At 47.2% G+C, this 17,513-nt stretch overlaps 1 protein-coding gene across 1 annotated transcript in view; it reads right to left on the reverse strand.

Moving 5' to 3' along the window:
- Positions 1-516: 516 nt before the first annotated feature.
- Positions 517-17,513, reverse strand: part of rhbdl1 (rhomboid, veinlet-like 1 (Drosophila)) — a 35,314-nt gene continuing 18,317 nt past the window's right edge. The window contains exons 6-8 of the mRNA XM_084669277.1: positions 5,224-5,324; positions 2,659-2,719; positions 517-1,980 (exon numbers count right to left, since the gene is read on the reverse strand). Coding sequence (XP_084525403.1) covers positions 1,709-1,980; positions 2,659-2,719; positions 5,224-5,324 — 434 coding nt within the window. The 3' untranslated portion in view covers positions 517-1,708. The remainder of the gene's footprint in view (positions 1,981-2,658; positions 2,720-5,223; positions 5,325-17,513) is intronic.

Consider the following 17,513-nt stretch of genomic DNA (forward strand, 5'->3'; position numbering starts at 1 on the left):
ATGTGGCAAGTCACTCCTAAGTATTTGTCATTACCAAAAGACAGGGAAGGACATGGAATCTGCAACTGTGTCGTGAAGCTGTGGCTAAATATCTAGCAGCCCAGTTGTAAAGTTGTAAAATGTATCTAACTACATGAAAAAAAAACACTATAACTTGCCTTCTGAGAGACAGACTAGAGTTTAGCAGGCGTGTACTTGCAGAAACAATAATTTGGCTTTTTTATCCTGTATCATCAGTCTCGTTTCAGACCATATACCCTTATTGAGGGACACACGTTCACTGATGCATACTAGCAATCAGCTGATTCTTTCCACAGAATACCATGTTCATCTCAGCCGTTGAGTTGGTTCTTCTATGGCTTTTACTGTAAAGCACTAAGATTGATAAAGTCAAGCAAACTTCGGTCATTTGTGTGTTATCGTAATAACCAGGGATTTCTGCACAGAGATTACGTTCTGAGGATGAAAGCCATACTGTAGTAACTAATCAGAATAACAATCATAGCATTAAGCCTGCACCATTTGAATCATTTTCTTTTATAAGGAAAAACAATAAAAAATAAATATTTTCTTAATTATGAACATATACACATCCACTATCAAGAACCCCCCCACCCCCCACCAGAAAGGTTAACACTCATTTGTATAGGTACATTCCTTTACAAAAGTATACAGTCCCTAAGATTGAGACACTGAGGTATAGACTGGTCTTTTTGCCAGACCCCAATGTCTGTTAGGACACAAAGGTCGGAGGTCAAAGGTCGAAGGAAGATGGTGATACGTCCTTGCCATCCCCCGTTAGCTGGGCCTGTTGGATTGAGAATAGCGTCCCATGTATTTGTCTCTTTGTTTTTTTTCCTGCCATGACTTACACAAGTCGGCAGTGGTTCTTAAAAATGGCGTAACTGAAGCAGCTACTTACAAGTTGTGTCTAGAGTGTTGACAGAACTCAGCTCAGCAGTATCCGTTGATGACAATGAGGTAAAAGATGTGCTAGCATGGTGCATTAGCAGGCTAGTGGCCAGCAGGTTAGAGGTTAATGGATCGCGGGCAAGTAGTGGCCAATGACTAGCAGCTAGCACATAGCAGGTTAGAAGCTAATTGACAGCAGGTGTGTGGCTAGCAGGTTAGTGACTAGCAAGTTAGTAGCTAATGAATAGCAGGCTACTGGCTAATGACTAGCAGGCTACTGGCTAACGACTAGCAGGCTACTGGCTAATGTGCAGGTTAGATATAGTGTTATGGTATATGAAGACTAGCAGAACTAGAACTCTCCAGGTAACTGAAAACCATAACCACTACAGATCCCTCGGGGATGGCAAACTGATTCTGCACACATCAGAGAGCACGATGGGGAAAGTATCTCTTACGGGTTTGACCTCGAGGTTTATGAGGCTCGATGATGTTTACAACATTTAAATGTGGTGAGACTTTTTACACGGCAACTCAGGGAGGAGCCTTCACCTGGACTTGTTTGCTACGGTAATCCCTTTTCTAATGACAGGCGTCTTTCTTGGAACTTTTTGATCATTCTTGTTCTGTACAAGTTGAATTTCAATGATTTACCGTGTTGTGAACGTTTCGTTCGTGGGCAGGCGGTGACGGGCGAGAGTGGTTGAGTGATAAAGGGGGCATCGGGCTCTCAATGCTCAGTGGACAGGGAATGACAAGGGGGCGGAGCAACATGGATGGAGTGGGACGGCCTTCTTCAGGGAGGGGTTGGGATCTGCACCCCCAGCAGCTCGTAGGCGAAGATGTTCCAGAAGATGGCGAAGAGAAGGAAGGTGATGAAGGAGAAGACGATGACCCACCAGGAGCACTGCTTCTGCAGACTCTCCTCGTAGCTACGCAGGATGAGCAGGCCCATGCTGATGCCCACCACCGCCCCCGACAGATGGGCCATGAAGCTGGGCTGGGGCCCCGAGGAGGGCAGGGGCGGAGAGAAACGCAGCCACACGGCCCGGCCCACCTCCGAACTCACTGCGACGCAGAGAAGGAGAGAAGAGCAGGGAGGGAAACACGCTCAGCACGGTGTCAGAGGGCGTTGTGGGATTAAAGGGGGGGGGGGGGGTTGGGGGGAGTGAAAGAGTACAACTGGAGTCAAGTGGGGATACCAGTCACAGCGAAGACTAAAGCTAGGGATTATTGCGAGGCCTCTACTTACAGTGCAGTCGGGCTGGGGGTGAGATCATGGATATATGGTGCCGTTGACTAGGTTTGCGTGGGAGAGAGCTTCTCAAACGTGGTCTAGTTGAGGCTAAGGCATGATGGAGTGAGGCACTGGCCAGATGGAAGGGACATATTGCTCACTAATGAAAGTCATAGTGAGTTAGCCCCATGTGGTGTAAAAGGCCACTGAGTATGACCAACATCCTTAGAAAACAACACTGCATATTTGTAACCAGCCAGTCACTCACCCCCACACAATTAAAATGTCTACACACAGAACTCATCATCCTGCTCATTTTTAGACCAGGTAAGTCAATTAGACAACGTGTAAGTGCATCGACATCAACTGCAGATGAAACGAAGCGAAACGTTTCATTAGTGGGGGAATCTCTTCAAAGAGAACATCATTTATTTGATCCTAGTAAAACACACAAACACCACATCAGTATTGTAAAGGTCTTTGAGAGCAGAGAAAAGAAGTGAACTTACTGCACACCAACGCCAGAATCATTCGCAGGAGCTTGTATGGACACCGCATCCCTGCCCAGTTCTAGAACACAAAGGGGGAGACGTGAGGTCCAAATACCAGCATTATCACAGCTCACACCTTACGGGACCTGTGGATGAGGGTCCTCGGCTATTGGGACATTTGTTTGAGCACAGAGCAATCCTACATACCCATACAGGCAGTCACAGGCACCTACATGACACAGAGACATGATTATCCTCCTGGCTGCTTTCCATTGCCTGGGCCCCACCTCAGTGGCATTCTATTAATCTGGGCAAAGATGCCTTCATGGAGGGTGAGAACAGGCCGATAAAATCCCATGTGATTCTCCCAGGATAAAAACTAAAATGGCCCTGGCTTTAGAATAACACGTTCATTTGCCGTGATGAATAATTGCACCAATTGGGTGGCTCTTCCTTAGTCATCTGCACTGTGGGGAATGGGAGCATTATTGTTTTTCTCCCTGTGGTGGAAGGCAAGCTAAGTGCCAGGCATGGAAGATGGAAGATGCAGAAAGAAAGTCAATAAAGAAGGACTTTTACTGTATGAACCATTCACCAGCCATATGTTTGTTATGACAGGGGAAAAACAGGTCCCATAAAAGTGCAATAATTCCCACAAATAAATGAAAGGTGTCAGAAGAAGGAGATATCAACAAATCAGAGTGAGAGGCTGTATATATCTTTACACTCTAGTGAGTTTGTGTGTTTTGAATGTGAGCTTTACTTTCACACCGATAGTTTTTGACAGAATCCCATACCTTTACACTTAGTCATTTAGCAGACACTCTTATCCAGAGCGACTTACAGTAAGTACAGGGACATTCCCCCCCGAGACAAGTAGGGTGAAGTGCCTTGCCCAGGGACACAACGTCATTTTTTCCAGGCCAGGAATCAAACCGGCAACCTTCTGATTGGCAGCCCGATTATCTAACCGCTCAGCCATCTGACCCTTTGGGTCAGGAGACGTGCGCACACATGTTCATGCTTCATACGGATCATGTGCTTGCCGCTGCAGAGAACAGGATATGACACGGCTCACAAGGTGGTACAAAGCCACACCCCCTATATTTATCGTCGATGAAAGCTTTTTTTTCTGCACACACTTTCATCGCTGGCTTTTATGAGCCTTGGAATGTGAAATCTGAACTTGAGTGTGCTTTGGTATTGAAGGAGAGGAATATGATGAACGAACAGCACTAAGGCGTAGACACACACACACACACACACACACACACACACTCACACACACACACTCACACACACACACACACTCACACACACACACTCACACACTCACACACACACACACACACACACACACACACACACACTCACTCACACACACACACACACACACACACACACACTCACACACACACACACACACACACACACACACACACACACTCACTTTCTCCCACAAAAACACTCACATGGGGACTGGCAGCAATGCATATAAAATTCATTTCAACCTGGTTGAGTAGATAACACTATGTTTCCCATGAAAAATGAGTCTGACTGTAAAGTAAAGTATCTGCTCAGGGCCCCCAGAGAGGGACAGGGGGGCTAGCTAGGCAGCCAATAGAACTGAAGAGATACTCCCCAGTCAAAACCTGCAGATTAAAAACTGTTTGTCGATAAAGCTTCATGACAGACAAAAGCGGCGGTTTGCTGAGGGTGTTTTGTCCAGGAAGCCATTTTTCAAACAAAAAATCTAAACTCGCCAGAGCAGAAGGAGAACATGCTTTTGAAAAACGACGACATGAAGAGCACCAAAAAACAACATGTCTTGGGGCGTGTCACAAGCATACGTCAACATGCTTGCTTTTGGGCCAGTTAATCCATTCTGATTCATATGTTAACTGGCATCTCCTTTGGCCTGAGAGAAAGTCTATGCTAGTGACAATGATTCATCAGATCTCACACAGGGCTGGATCTTCTTGATAGAATGTGTTGAGACATTAGATTTTCGAGCCTGCTAACCAAGGCACTCAAACACACTTGCACACACAGACACATTTTCTCACAAACACACACGCATGCGTGCATTTTCGCACAACATGTACACATGCGTAGTGTGTGATCGCACATCTTGTATTTTGGATGTGCAGACATTTCACAGTACAATCTCTCAGGGAGTATTGAAGGACATTTTCTTAGCTTTTACTATCCACTGTGGATTGAAATGTTGCACTTCTAAACAAGACAGCAACATGAGACTAAAGAGGCTGGCCGTGTGTAACGTGTGTTTTTTTGTCGACACATCATGGTGAGGTCATGGAGGTCTTGGAATTTTCCATGGCTCTCTTCCAAAGAGTGCTTGTTAGCCGGCTATGAAAATCCTTATCTCATCATATCAATAGAGACCCACGGCGCTGTGTGGTCTTTCAACCAAACCACATCCCACTCACACCTGCTGAGGTCCGCAAAGGGTTTCTCTGAACGTAGCGAGAGAGGAAATAAAAACAGAAGGACTGTGGGATGCTGCGTAGTAGTGTCACAATGGAGGCGATGATCATGATGATGATGACGGGGACTTGTTACCATGACAACGTTGGCCAGATGCGCTGAGCACAGAGCGTAGACCCCCCCGGAGCCCCCCACCACCGGAGCACGCATGTCTGTGATGGACACCGTCAGGGATCCTGGAGAGAGGAAGAGGAGGGGAGAAGAGAGAGAGAGACAAGGAGAGGGGGGGGGGTGTAGAGGAAGAGAAGGAGAGAGAGATCCAGAGAGAGGGTACAGAGAAAGAGGGATGAATAGAAAGAAAGAGAGAAAGAAAGAGGTATCGAAAACGAGGTGAAAAGAAGCGTGTGCAATCCAAGTGCAGGGATTACATCGGAGGAGATTTGTGTGTGTGAGAGAGAGAGAGAGAGAGAGAGAGCGCGAGAGAGAGAGAGAGAGAGAGAGAGAGAGAGAGAGAGAGAGAGAGAGAGAGAGAGAGAGAGAGAGAGAGAGAGAGAGAGAAAGAGAGAGAGAGAGAGGAGACAGAGGAGACAGGTTTAGACAGGGTTATTCATCACAATGCAGCTTAAGTCACCTTCCTCCAAGCATTTCCGAAAACCCCACCATGACAAGCCTCCAGTCAGTGGGAGTCTAGCGGCGCTGCATCAGCTGACCTTCACATGCTCCCTTTCATATCAAGCTCTCTCTCTGTCTCTCTCTCTCTCTGTCTCTCTCTCTCTCTCTCTGTCTCTCTCTGTCTCTCTCTGTCTCTCTCTGTCTCTCTCTCTCTCTCTCTGTCTCTCTCTCTCTGTGTCTCTCTCTCTCTGTCTCTCTCTGTTTCTCTCTCTCTGTTTCTCTCTCTCTGTCTCTCTCTCTCTCTCACACACACACACACACACACACACACACACACACACACACACACACGCACACGTAAACACACATTGTTCAGCACATTCCCCCACAGCACACTCTGTTCAAACTAAGGTCTTCATCATCATCATCATCATCATCGTCATCGTCGTCATAAAGCATGTCCTTTCACATTCATGACTATTATCTCCACATCCCAGACTCCACAGACACCTTCCCACAACACTATCTCCTCACGCCAGGGTGGGCGAGCGAGGATGGCCTATCTACAAGACTGTCTCTCACTTGTGCCAGAGTATTATGATAAAAAAAATTCTCTCAGCTTCTGTTTACAAAACGGATGAAAGCGAACAGGAAGTCAGACTAATCAAGGAACAAACTAATGTAGGGTACTTCCTGCGTGAGGCAAATGGTCACAGCAAACTGTAAATGATAACTTGTAACTATATAAGGGGATGTATGTGACAGGGATATATAAAATGAGATACTATAGTTTGCCCATAAGAACGTCAAGGAGTGTATTGACGAGTAAGGTCTAATCTGGGATATGTATGGAATGGCTGCAAGCCCATTTTGAGAGAGACCGCAGTCATAAAAAGATTGGTACATTGTGGCGACTCTGCTAATACAGATGTCAGCGCTAATGCAAATGATGGCCACACAAGGAAAGTTTCCTGAAAAACACATCGCTTAACGTGTACTGCTGTGGAATTACATGGTCATTACATTGAGAACGTGAAGAGCCTTCCCTTTCCTTGGAAATCACCTGAGTTCTCACAGTTTAAGCTCCAACGTGTCTGCAAATAAGAAAGTGGACAGCTGGACATCAGTCAATTGTTTGTCAACATGTTTAACCAAACGTCACCCACAATGCAGTTAAGGGACCCTGACAATACGCTGTAGTCACCATAAAGACCAATACGTCTGGTGACATTTCCTACGAATTGACCCAGAATTTCAAGGAGGAAATCTCTGTGGTCATGGCTTGTGACAGAAGCCGTGGATGATTATGCAAATTAGTGGATACATGGGCAAGGAAGGGCTGATAAAACAAAAAATTATCTTTTTAATCACAAGAGTTTTCTGAAGTTGCCATCTTAGATCATGTTTCATTCATATGGTAACTGCGCATGTGTGTGTGTGCGTGGCACGCAAACGTATGTGAATGCGTTTGCATGCATATATGTGTGTGTGTGTGTGTGTGTGGGTGCATGCATATGTGTGTGTGTTGCAGTGTGGACCGGAGAGAATGAAAAGCTCCTTAAAGAGCGCCCTGACAGCCAATAGCTACAGTGATGATCATGGGATGACAGATGGTAATCGGAATGTGTTTCCTGAGCCATTTATCCCTCTCTCTCAGACACTTGCGGGTCTATTTTACATGGATTTATGAGGATCTGAAGGTTCATGAAGTGGATGCTGCAGCTGACGATTTGTAAAGATTCATGGTTTCCTGTTTTAGTGGTTCCAAGACGCAGCAATTACACACTGCGCCTTATGCGCACTCTGATCTCTTCGAAGCACAGAGAAATTGATTCACATTTTTATATGAACTGCTCTCAGAGGTTTTCATTAAGGTCTACATAAAATCCTCCAACATGTAAGAGAGTTGACGATTCATTTACTATTTTAGTGCAGAATTTTATAACTGGAGATGTCTTCAAAGACCATCTTCCAAGCAATTTTATTCCAAGCAAGTTTATTAGACAGGCTAACAACGCTTTCACACCCCTTCTCAATTGAAAATCTTCATACAAGCAAACAGCTGTTCATCCGGGCTCTGAATTCACTCTCGAACACCGGTGGTTCACGCAGTTAAACTGACTGAACGAACCCACCAGCCTTCCGAATCTAGCAGCATCAGGGTGGGCTGTCACGACACCACGCTATAGTTAGGGCCAGGGCTGTGGCGTCTCCACACATGTCTGGCACTGATGAGCAATGGGATGTGATTGGACGTTCCAGCTGTGAGAAGGGGAGTGGGGGTGGGGCCAGACCCGGAGGTGACAGAGGGAGGCAGGAAGGATCCAAAGGGAGGACAGAAGTGTTCTAGTTGCTTCCCCCCTCTCCTGCTAGCACAGCTTTAGCTAAGGGGCTCTAGATATGAATACTAAACCAAGTCTGTCATCTGCTCTCTCCTGCTTGTGGGGGGATTTGAGATTTAGGGATATCTCACTCAGCAGGAGCCCAGACTTGAGGCCCCAGATTATTTATTTCCTCACGGAGTTGGCAGTTTGCCGTTCATGCTCAGATATTTCATTCTTCGAAATTCTGGAGGCATCATCAACTTCCCTCTGCTGTTCGAGTGTGTGTGTGTGTGTGTGTGCTCATGTACACATGCATGGCATTGTTGAAAGTAAATTATTGTGATATGCCAAGCTTCCATTGTAAATAAAAACACCAAGGCTCGCATAAATACCTTGAAAGCATAATCCCTGAATCAGTGTTTAAAACGGACCTCCTCCTGCCATCCTATCTAACCGAACAAGGCACTGAGGAACGGTCAAGCTGCCAAGGAGCCGGTGGGCAAAATGTTGCACATTTTAGCTGCTGGTGTATTGAGCCCCAGACAGGGGGGGAACCTGATTCCACGGCCAAGCCCTCGCAGAACCCTGAGGCGACGTTGATCTGAAACAGCGAGTAAACGGCCAACATGGCCAGAACGCAGAACACAGCAGAGATGATATCTCGATAAATCCTGGCACAATATAGCCAAGCATGCCTCTACAAACACCTCGCGGATTCGTCTGTATGTGGAAAACATCTGCTGCTCTGCCACGCATGCGAATGGCTGCTGCTTTTTGGGAATGGTCCGGTTCAGTGGAAGAACAGAAGTTCAAGCAGTTCGGTATCTTGCCGGGCGAAATTATTGGAATGGATGGAATAACAGCTAGGTATATAGGCTAGAGTGGACAGAAGTGAAAACCTGTTTGCTTCAGCTCGTTCAACATGGTCCTGACACAGGTACCGTGGAACTCTTAGCATGCACAACACAGAACATTAATGGGCACAGCAGGCTGTCCAGATGGAACGGTCAATAAGTGAATCAGGAAGGGGCACCGCAAGGACAATGAGTGGTGATTTATTCATGTGATTCACATACTTTGTAGGACTCTCTACAGTCAAATGGCAATCACGCTCAGTACTGAACACTGACAGTCATTTCGGAGGCTGACAGAGGTCTTTTTGTTTGAATAGGATAACATGCAAGTTCTTGTCAGCGGTCCATTTTCAATTATATCTAATGGTTGTTCAATTACTGTTCAGTTTTTTGACATTCAGTGTGCCTGAACCCTTGTCTGAACTCCACGAAGGTTCAAGCTTCCAAATAATACTCCTATCAGATTTATTTAATGAAGTTCCTAATATTCACATATCCAAATAGATGTTAGTAATCTTAACCTAAGTGCAGGCGACAAAGCAATGTGTGTCACACTGCATGATCAATAAAATGTTTTTTTCTTAAATCGAGTTGCTCGAAAAGTGTCTTGAGAGTGAGTGGCTATCGCTATCCTCTCAAAGCATTGTTTTGTTTTGTGTTCAGGGTGCCGTGTTTGAGTGCAGTCTTTCTATAGCGATCTATCCGGTATGCATTCAATCTCCTCCCCGCCCCCTCATGTGCTGCAGTCAGCACTCTCCTGCTCACATGACTACCTCAGCTTCTCCTGCCTAATAAACTAGGAAACGCCTGATCAGATTTATTTACCAAGCACAAATACGGAGAGGGAGGGAGAGTGGGATGGAGGGAAGGATGAGAAAGGGAGTGAGTTAGTGGGTGAGAGAGTGAGAGAGAGAGGGAGGGCGACGACAATGGCATTTTTTACCATTGTACATTCTGTGCTGGAGCTTGTGTTTGAGCTTGTGTGTGAAGAGACAGAGACAGACAGAGAGACAGGAGGGAGAGATAGGGAGGGAGGAAGAGAGAGACAGAACGGAGAGATAGGGAGGGAGGAAGAGAGAGAACAGAGCAAGAGAGAGAGATGGAGACAGAGAGAAAGAGGAGAGAAGGAGGTGAAAGTCCAAAGGCAGGGGGCAGGTCTGTGTTTCACTGCTGGCTGGAGGGTTGAACACAATCAGACCAGTCAGAAGCACCCTGGTGTGTCATCGGCCCAGGTAAAGTGCAAGTGACACCATCTAACAAGACATGAATTAATCAGCCCAGTGTTTGGAGTTAACAGCAAGGTTGGAGATGTCTCTGGGTGAGCATATACTTGATCTCAAATCAACACAAGCTCCCAGGAACTAAGGGATTGTCCGCTTGATGACAGGAGCTCAAAACATGGTTTTAAATTCCCCTCAGAATGCGCATGAACAAAACCAAAAAGCAAATCCAAACCGGTATGCCCACCTAATCCTTTAGCGAGAGTGTTCTCCAACCCTGGTCCTCAGGGACCCCCTGCCATGCATGTTTTAGATGTTTCCCTGCGCCAACACACCTAATTCAAATGCATGGACATTATCAGGCTTACATAAAGACCCATTTATTTGAATCAGGTGTTTTGGCGCAGGTAAACATCTAAAACATGTAGGGCAGGGGGTCCCTGAGGACCAGAGTTGAAGACCACAGCTTTAGCGTAAAGCTAACCCCTCTATCACAGAGCAGGTGTGTTCCTGTCCCCTCTATCACAGAGCAGACGTGGTCCTGTCCCCTCTAACACAGAGCAGGTGTGGTCCTGTCCCCTCTATCACAGAGCAGGTGTGGTCCTGTCCCCTCTAACACAGAGCAGGTGTGGTCCTGTCCCCTCTAACACAGAGCAGGTGTGGTCCTGTCCCCTCTGACACAGAGCAGGTGTGGTCCTGTCCCCTCTAAAACAGAGCAGGTGTGGTCCTGTCCCCTCTATCACAGAGCAGGTGTGGTCCTGTCCCCTCTATCACAGAGCAGGTGTGGTCCTGTCCCCTCTAACACAGAGCAGGTGTGGTCCTGTCCCCTCTATCACAGAGCAGACGTGGTCCTGTCCCCTCTATCACAGAGCAGGTGTGGTCCTGTCCCCTCTAACACAGAGCAGGTGTGGTCCTGTCTCCTCTAACACAGAGCAGATGTGTGGTGGATGAATGAGGAGGCTCCGACATGAAAGATGACAGGACGGGGTCATGCAGGGACTCCTGTGTCCCTGTCCCGTCACTGGGTAGATGAGGCGGGGGGGGGGGGGGGGGGACGACAGACAGAGAGAAGGTGTCATGCCTAGAGAAGAGCCATCTGTCTCCGGAGTTTGTCTCCTACCTTATCCTGCTTGATGTGGCTATAACTCCAAAGGTCATTTACTCGAGTGCCGTCCATTTTCAAGTCTCATTTTAACTATAATAGCCCTGTCAGTCTGGGAAAGACTTTGTAGGAAATATGGAACACCTGGGAAAGAGATGAAGGCTCTCGTTGGCTGGCAGCCTTGCCTGCTCTTTCAGGGGCAAAAGGAGATGAAATCTTCTCTTTTTGTGTTTTTTTGAGGGGGGGGCACGAGGGATGGGATGATCGACAATCATTCCTCGTCCAATCAACCGCCTTTTGTGTCCCGCGCCTCTGCGTTGGTGCAGTGCAGAAAGAAGAGATTAGACTCTAGTCCAGAGAATGGCTTGGATGAGCCGTCTGAAGTCCATTTGCTCCTCCCCAGAGGACCCCAGTCCTCAAATGTCAGACAGAGAGCCCAGAGGAAACCCAGGAAAGATCAGACGGAAACCAGACGCTGAGATCAGTGCTCATCCACCTGCGTGTCATCACACGGCGCCGCTGTCATCACACGGCGCCGCTGTCATCACACGGCGCCGGAGTGCCGTCACGAAAGGTCAACACACATCCTCCCAGTCCAAACACACACACACACACACAGGCTGATGGCGATTTTAGACCCTTTTTAAGGGTGCTCAAGCACCCCTAAATTTAATCTCATTTTCATCTGTCCATCATTGTATAAAGCCCGCCCTGGCAATTTCATTAGTCCGCCCAGATCCTGGTTTTCTGTAGTTGTTCCCAATACGAGACCCTCCAGACCCAACTTCCCGACCAAATTTTTTTGTGGGCGGAGAGAAGTTGGGCTGGCAGCCAGGCTAGGTAGTTCATGAAGAAAGGGACATCCTTCGTTTTTTCATTCATTCATTCAATATTTTGCATAATAATACATCAATGAATTGTTATCCAGTGAAATTAGGGATTTATTAGCAAGGGGGTTTTAGCACTTTTGCAAGGCACTGTATTCATGTCACATTCTCATTGGGGGCTGAGCACCCCTAAAAGTCTGATCCTAGAATCGCCCCTGACACAGACAAACACACACACACAGGCACAGACAGACAGACAGACAGACAGACACAGACACCATAGCATCAGGGCCGGCTCCTCCCCCAGGCTCTGATGGGAACAATCAAATAGATCAACTTCGCACTTTGTTAAAACAGTCCAGTCCGCAGACTCCTTGCCCTTGGTCCGTACCCAGATTGATTTGGTTTATTCTATCACTTCTGCTCCATCCAAATTTGCCAGGCGGGGAAAAAATATGATAATATTTATGTTTCCCCGGAGCACAGGGGGCCTGAGGGAAAATCAATAGTTCCCCACAGTCACCTTACCTCACTGTGTCCAAGAGGAAAAGGCTTCTACACAGCAGCCACCAACACATGACAGATGGCCTAATCACATCCAACCTCTGACCGGGTGTGTGTGTGTAGGTGTGTGTGTGTTTGTGTAATAGATAAGGTGAGAGAGAGCATATCAGGAGAAATGTGAGTGATTAAGTGGTTTAAATGTTTTATGGCTCAAGAGTATGACTGTCTGGTTAGTAACCTTCTTTGTATGCTTGTGTGCATGCATGCATGCGAGTGCGTGACAAAATGTTTGACTGTGTGGGAATGTGCGTATGTGGTAAGCTTGAGTAGTTGGTGTGTGTGGTGTTATTGTTACAGTGTGTGTGGATTCCCCTCACGACTGATTTGATCTTCAGTCACGATTGCTTTCCTGCCAATGGACACAGAAGATGACCTTGTCTGAAAACGACTGATTTCCAAAACATTCCCAACAAAAAGGCCTTGATTACTAGTCCTGTGCTGAGGCTCTTTAGAATAACAACCTTGAATTTAATAACACATTCTCATTTAAATAGATCTTAAGGACCTGGATCAGACAGGACAAAGTGAGCTGAGAAAAGACTGCATCTCCCAGTTGGGGTGCTTCACTACATGGCTGTCACACTGTAAACCACAGAGAAGCTACTGGTGGTACAATATGGGTCTCTGTGTGTGTGCCATTATATTTATGTGTGTGTTTATATTGCGCGTGCCATTATATTTATGTTTGTGTTTATATTGCGCGTGCCATTATATTTATGTGTGTTTATATTGCGCGTTTTGTACGTGTGCCCGTCTTTGTGTGTGCCTGTGTGTGTCTGCCAGTTAGCTAGTCAGTCAGTGTGTGTGTGTGTGTGTGTGTGTGTGTGTGTGGCTGGCTGGCTGGCTGGACAAGGTATGAGCAGGATACTACATGAGGAGGGGTTACCCGAGCACTCTGGTCCTGTGGAGGCAGGCTGGGGAGATTACCATAATCACACCAAGGTCGACCCGCCCCCTCATGCCCTCCTGGCACCAGGGGATGTCTGAGGAGGAGTTTACAGGGCCACCGGGCCAGACTCCCTAAACCACAGAGAGGCTGATTTACAATATCAGGAACTAATGCTAGAGTAACATTCCAAAGAAACCTGTGTCCGAGGCCTGGGGTTACCGGGCGATAGGTAGCCAAGCACCGTCAGAAACAAACAAGCGCAGCGGAAAGAACCGAAAGAGCAAGATGTCTGTTGTTATTTCGTGGGGGCAGAACCGACGCCAAGATGACAGCCATGGAATCCTCTTAGTAATTCACCGTGGGCCAATAAAATCACTGTGCATGTTCCATATTCATATAGCAGGAGTCACGGGGAGGGAGTCAGGGCAGGAGTGTGAGTCACAGCCATCCCTGACACTCTGGGTGATTTATCAAGCCTTCCGTTCAATGCTACTCCTCTCTCCTGTTCTATTCCTATGGCTCTCCACCATCTCCCCTCTCCTATCACCCTCCATCACTCACCATCTATCTCTCCATGCCTCTCTCTCCCGTCCTCTGCCTCCCTCTCCCCCTCCCCCTCCCCCCTCCCGCTCTCCCTCTCCCTCCCTCTCTCCCCCTCCCTCCACTCTCTCTCCCTCTCCTCTCCTCTCTCTCCCTCCCTCCACTCTCTCTCCCTCTCCTCTCTCCCTCCCTTCTCTCCCTCTCCACTCCTCCTGCCCAGATCTTGATTGTCTCAGTGGTTTCCCAGGGCTTGGCTGTCTTCCCTGCCACAGCAGCAGCAGAGGAGAGGGAGTGTGCTGCTGCGCTGGGCCTGGGTTTCCCTTCAGCCTCGACAGGAAGTCCCAGACCAGACCCACTCTGCAGCCCTCAAAGACCATCACACAAACAAGGTGCGACACGGCTGAGCATTCTGGGAGTTGGAGATAGACTTCAGAACCGCGATTCGAACAGTGGCACAGGTTTTCTCTTGCAACGAGTATACGTTTTTTTTCTTCTCTCTAAAGTATTTCCCTTCAGAGAAATTGAAAATCAATGGCTTCTTAGATAGTAATAATTCTTTCAGGCTTTCCCCTTGTTTTTATCTCATTGTTGTCTGGATGCCTGGAAGAATGTTACAGAATCAAACCCATTAGACGGGGCCTCAGTGATGGACCGAGTCATTACTACCATGAAGAAGCAGCCTCGAAGGGAGACCATATTTCTATTTATTGTTTGAGTGGATGTATTGATTGGTGAGCTATGGATTTTCCCCAAATTAAAGCAGCCTTCCGAGCCTTTTTAAGTTGGACAGAATGGCCGTCATGTTTCCAGCAAATAACATCAAGGTTTAATTAGTTTCTCGCTATAGGTTCATAAGCCAAGGTCCACCGCTTTTAATTAAGCAATCAGATCTTCGAGAATGCGCAGAGGCTACAGTATGAAGTTGCTAATGCAGTGACTGGATGTGCCTCACATTCCCAGGAAATAAATGCACCTGATATCCAAGCTCCAGTCAGCAAACCATCATATTCTTCCTCTTGGCAGTGAAATGCATGTAAAGTATGTTGTTTTCCTGAGCGTCACCCTGGAGGGGCGGCGGGATGTGGAGGAGAGCCCTTCTCACTGACCCGGACCATGAAGGTTGCATCCAAAGATGCAGAAGAAGACAAATGAATCAAATGCAAACGTTTCAATTGAATTGAACTGAATTCCATAAAGATTTGTATATGTACATGCGCGTACACAACAATCATACACATACATAGGCATACACACCCACACGGACGCACACACACACACACACACACACACACAGCAGGTGTTTGTGAATGTAACCACAGTGCATGACTAACCCTTGGCAGCTCTGCTGCTTTACAAGAACAACAAACACATCCTGATATGATTGAACTCATATGCAAGACGGTACAGAACATGAATATAAACACGAGACATAGACTGAAGAAAAAATAAAAGTTATTATTTTCAGTAATCTGGACCCCTGGGCAATTTCATCCACAATCCACAAAATCATCCACAAACATCAGACGTTGACAAAGGGGAGCGTTCTGGGATGGGAGCTGAAATGAATCCAAGCAGAGAAAGTCACAGGGTTTAATCTCACTGACGTTCGGAGGAACTTGGGACAAGGCGCAACCACACACACAACCACACACGCTCAGAAAAAACACCGAAAAAAATTTAGATTATTATTATCATCCAGACACCCACAGTATGTAAAAAAAAAGTTATGAAAGGGGTTGAAATGAAAATTCAAAAACACACACAATTAATTAAAACGTCGCTAGACCTTTTAACTTAGCTGTATCGCAACTGGCATGAAAAGAGTCGGAATTCATCTGCACCGAGAGACAACAGCGGCCAGAGACAAAGATCCCGTTGGCTCACATTTACTCCCGTCTCTCCCTCTGTTTGATGCCCGTCTTTACTTTCATGCCAAAACACGCGTGCCCGAGGCGGGAGGAGTCTTCATCCCCCTCCCACGGAGTCTGACACCTGGCTGCGTGACCTCGTCGACCTCTCACATGGAAGTTAAACCCCCCTTATCCAGCCCCTTCGCTGTCCATTTGCGGACTCCACATAATTAGCCAGAGCCAAACGATAGGAGCACCTGTGAGTTTGACCCCCTGCTGATTGTTGTGGACCCCCAGGTGTGCGCCCCACGCCTGCTTCAAACACATCCTCCGCCTTGTCGACCCCCTGCCTCTGACCCCCGCCTTGTCGGGTTTAAGGCTGCATTACAAATCCCAGCATCTCAACTGCGCTTAGGTTAATACCCAGGAGAGGAAGCTGGAAATACTCTAACCACTCTCCATCTTTCTTTCTCACTCTCTATATCTCCCTCTCTCTCGCTCTCTCTCTCGTTCCTCCTCTCAGTCTGTCATCGTCGTAAAAAATAAATCAAAGCTACAATAATTCATGAGCAGAAACAGAATGTGTGTGTGTGTGTCAGTGTGTGTGCATTTGTGTGTGTGTGTGTGTGTGCGCTTCAGTGAGTGAGAAAGAGTAAAAGGAATTTTTGGTAAGGAGTTTAAACCAGCTTAGGAGAAGGAGAGGAGAAGACAAGAAATGGTGAAAAGTTACTGGGAGAGGGGTACATATTAACTGGATTGTGATTTTGATGGAAAAACTAGGAAAATCAAGTTAGCGAATTTAAAGGAATTGATTACTCAATGTGAATTACTGACTGTGCCTGTGACAGCAATCTAATAACAGTCAGCCAGTGATGAACGACATCACCACCAAGAGCCTGCAAAGCAGAGATGATGAGAGGAGGAAGAAGTATTTCTGTTGCTGCTCTTCAACAGGAGGTGTGGCCTCCAACAGCCTCAAAACCCCCCCTCCCACCTCCAACAGCCTCACAACCCCCCTTCCACCTCCCACAATCAGGGTGTATTCACAGCACAATGAACAGCCTTGGTAGAGGGAGGAAAGGAAATGAGGTTGGTCGTCAACAGCCACTCAAGCGCGGGAGTTTGGCCACAACTAAACGCGGACCTCTCGAGTGTTTCCTGGCGCCCTGGGCAGGGTGACCTGCGTGGTTGGAGTCGACGCCACAAGCTGAGTCATGTAAACACCAACAGCCCTCTCAAGCCCTGGTAGGGAAGGTCAGCTTTTTGAAGAGAACAGACGCCGACGTCCCCAGAGCGGCCTGGTTTGAGCCGTGCTCGGGACGGAACGCCTGGCTCGCTGCGTGAGGTTTGAGGGAGTCGCTGGCCGGACACACCAGCACCATGATACTCCTACAAAGCTCAGCTCTTCTCCCAAACGGCATGCTCCACATACACACACTGGGCTGCACGCATATTTCAGGAGCAAATCACTGGACCAGAACACTGCTAAACAAAACTGCTGACACGTCGCAGAACTTTTTTACTGACCTAATGAATGACTAATGAAAAAAACAACTACCACAACACCCCCCAGAGCTGCTGCTACAACAGTCATTCTGTTCAATTATCTTAATCCCAAAGGAAATTAAAGACACAGCACAGTA

Source organism: Hypomesus nipponensis, chromosome 13 (assembly GCF_054491055.1).
Source record: "Hypomesus nipponensis isolate SF chromosome 13, ASM5449105v1, whole genome shotgun sequence".
Classification (NCBI taxonomy): domain Eukaryota; kingdom Metazoa; phylum Chordata; class Actinopteri; order Osmeriformes; family Osmeridae; genus Hypomesus; species Hypomesus nipponensis.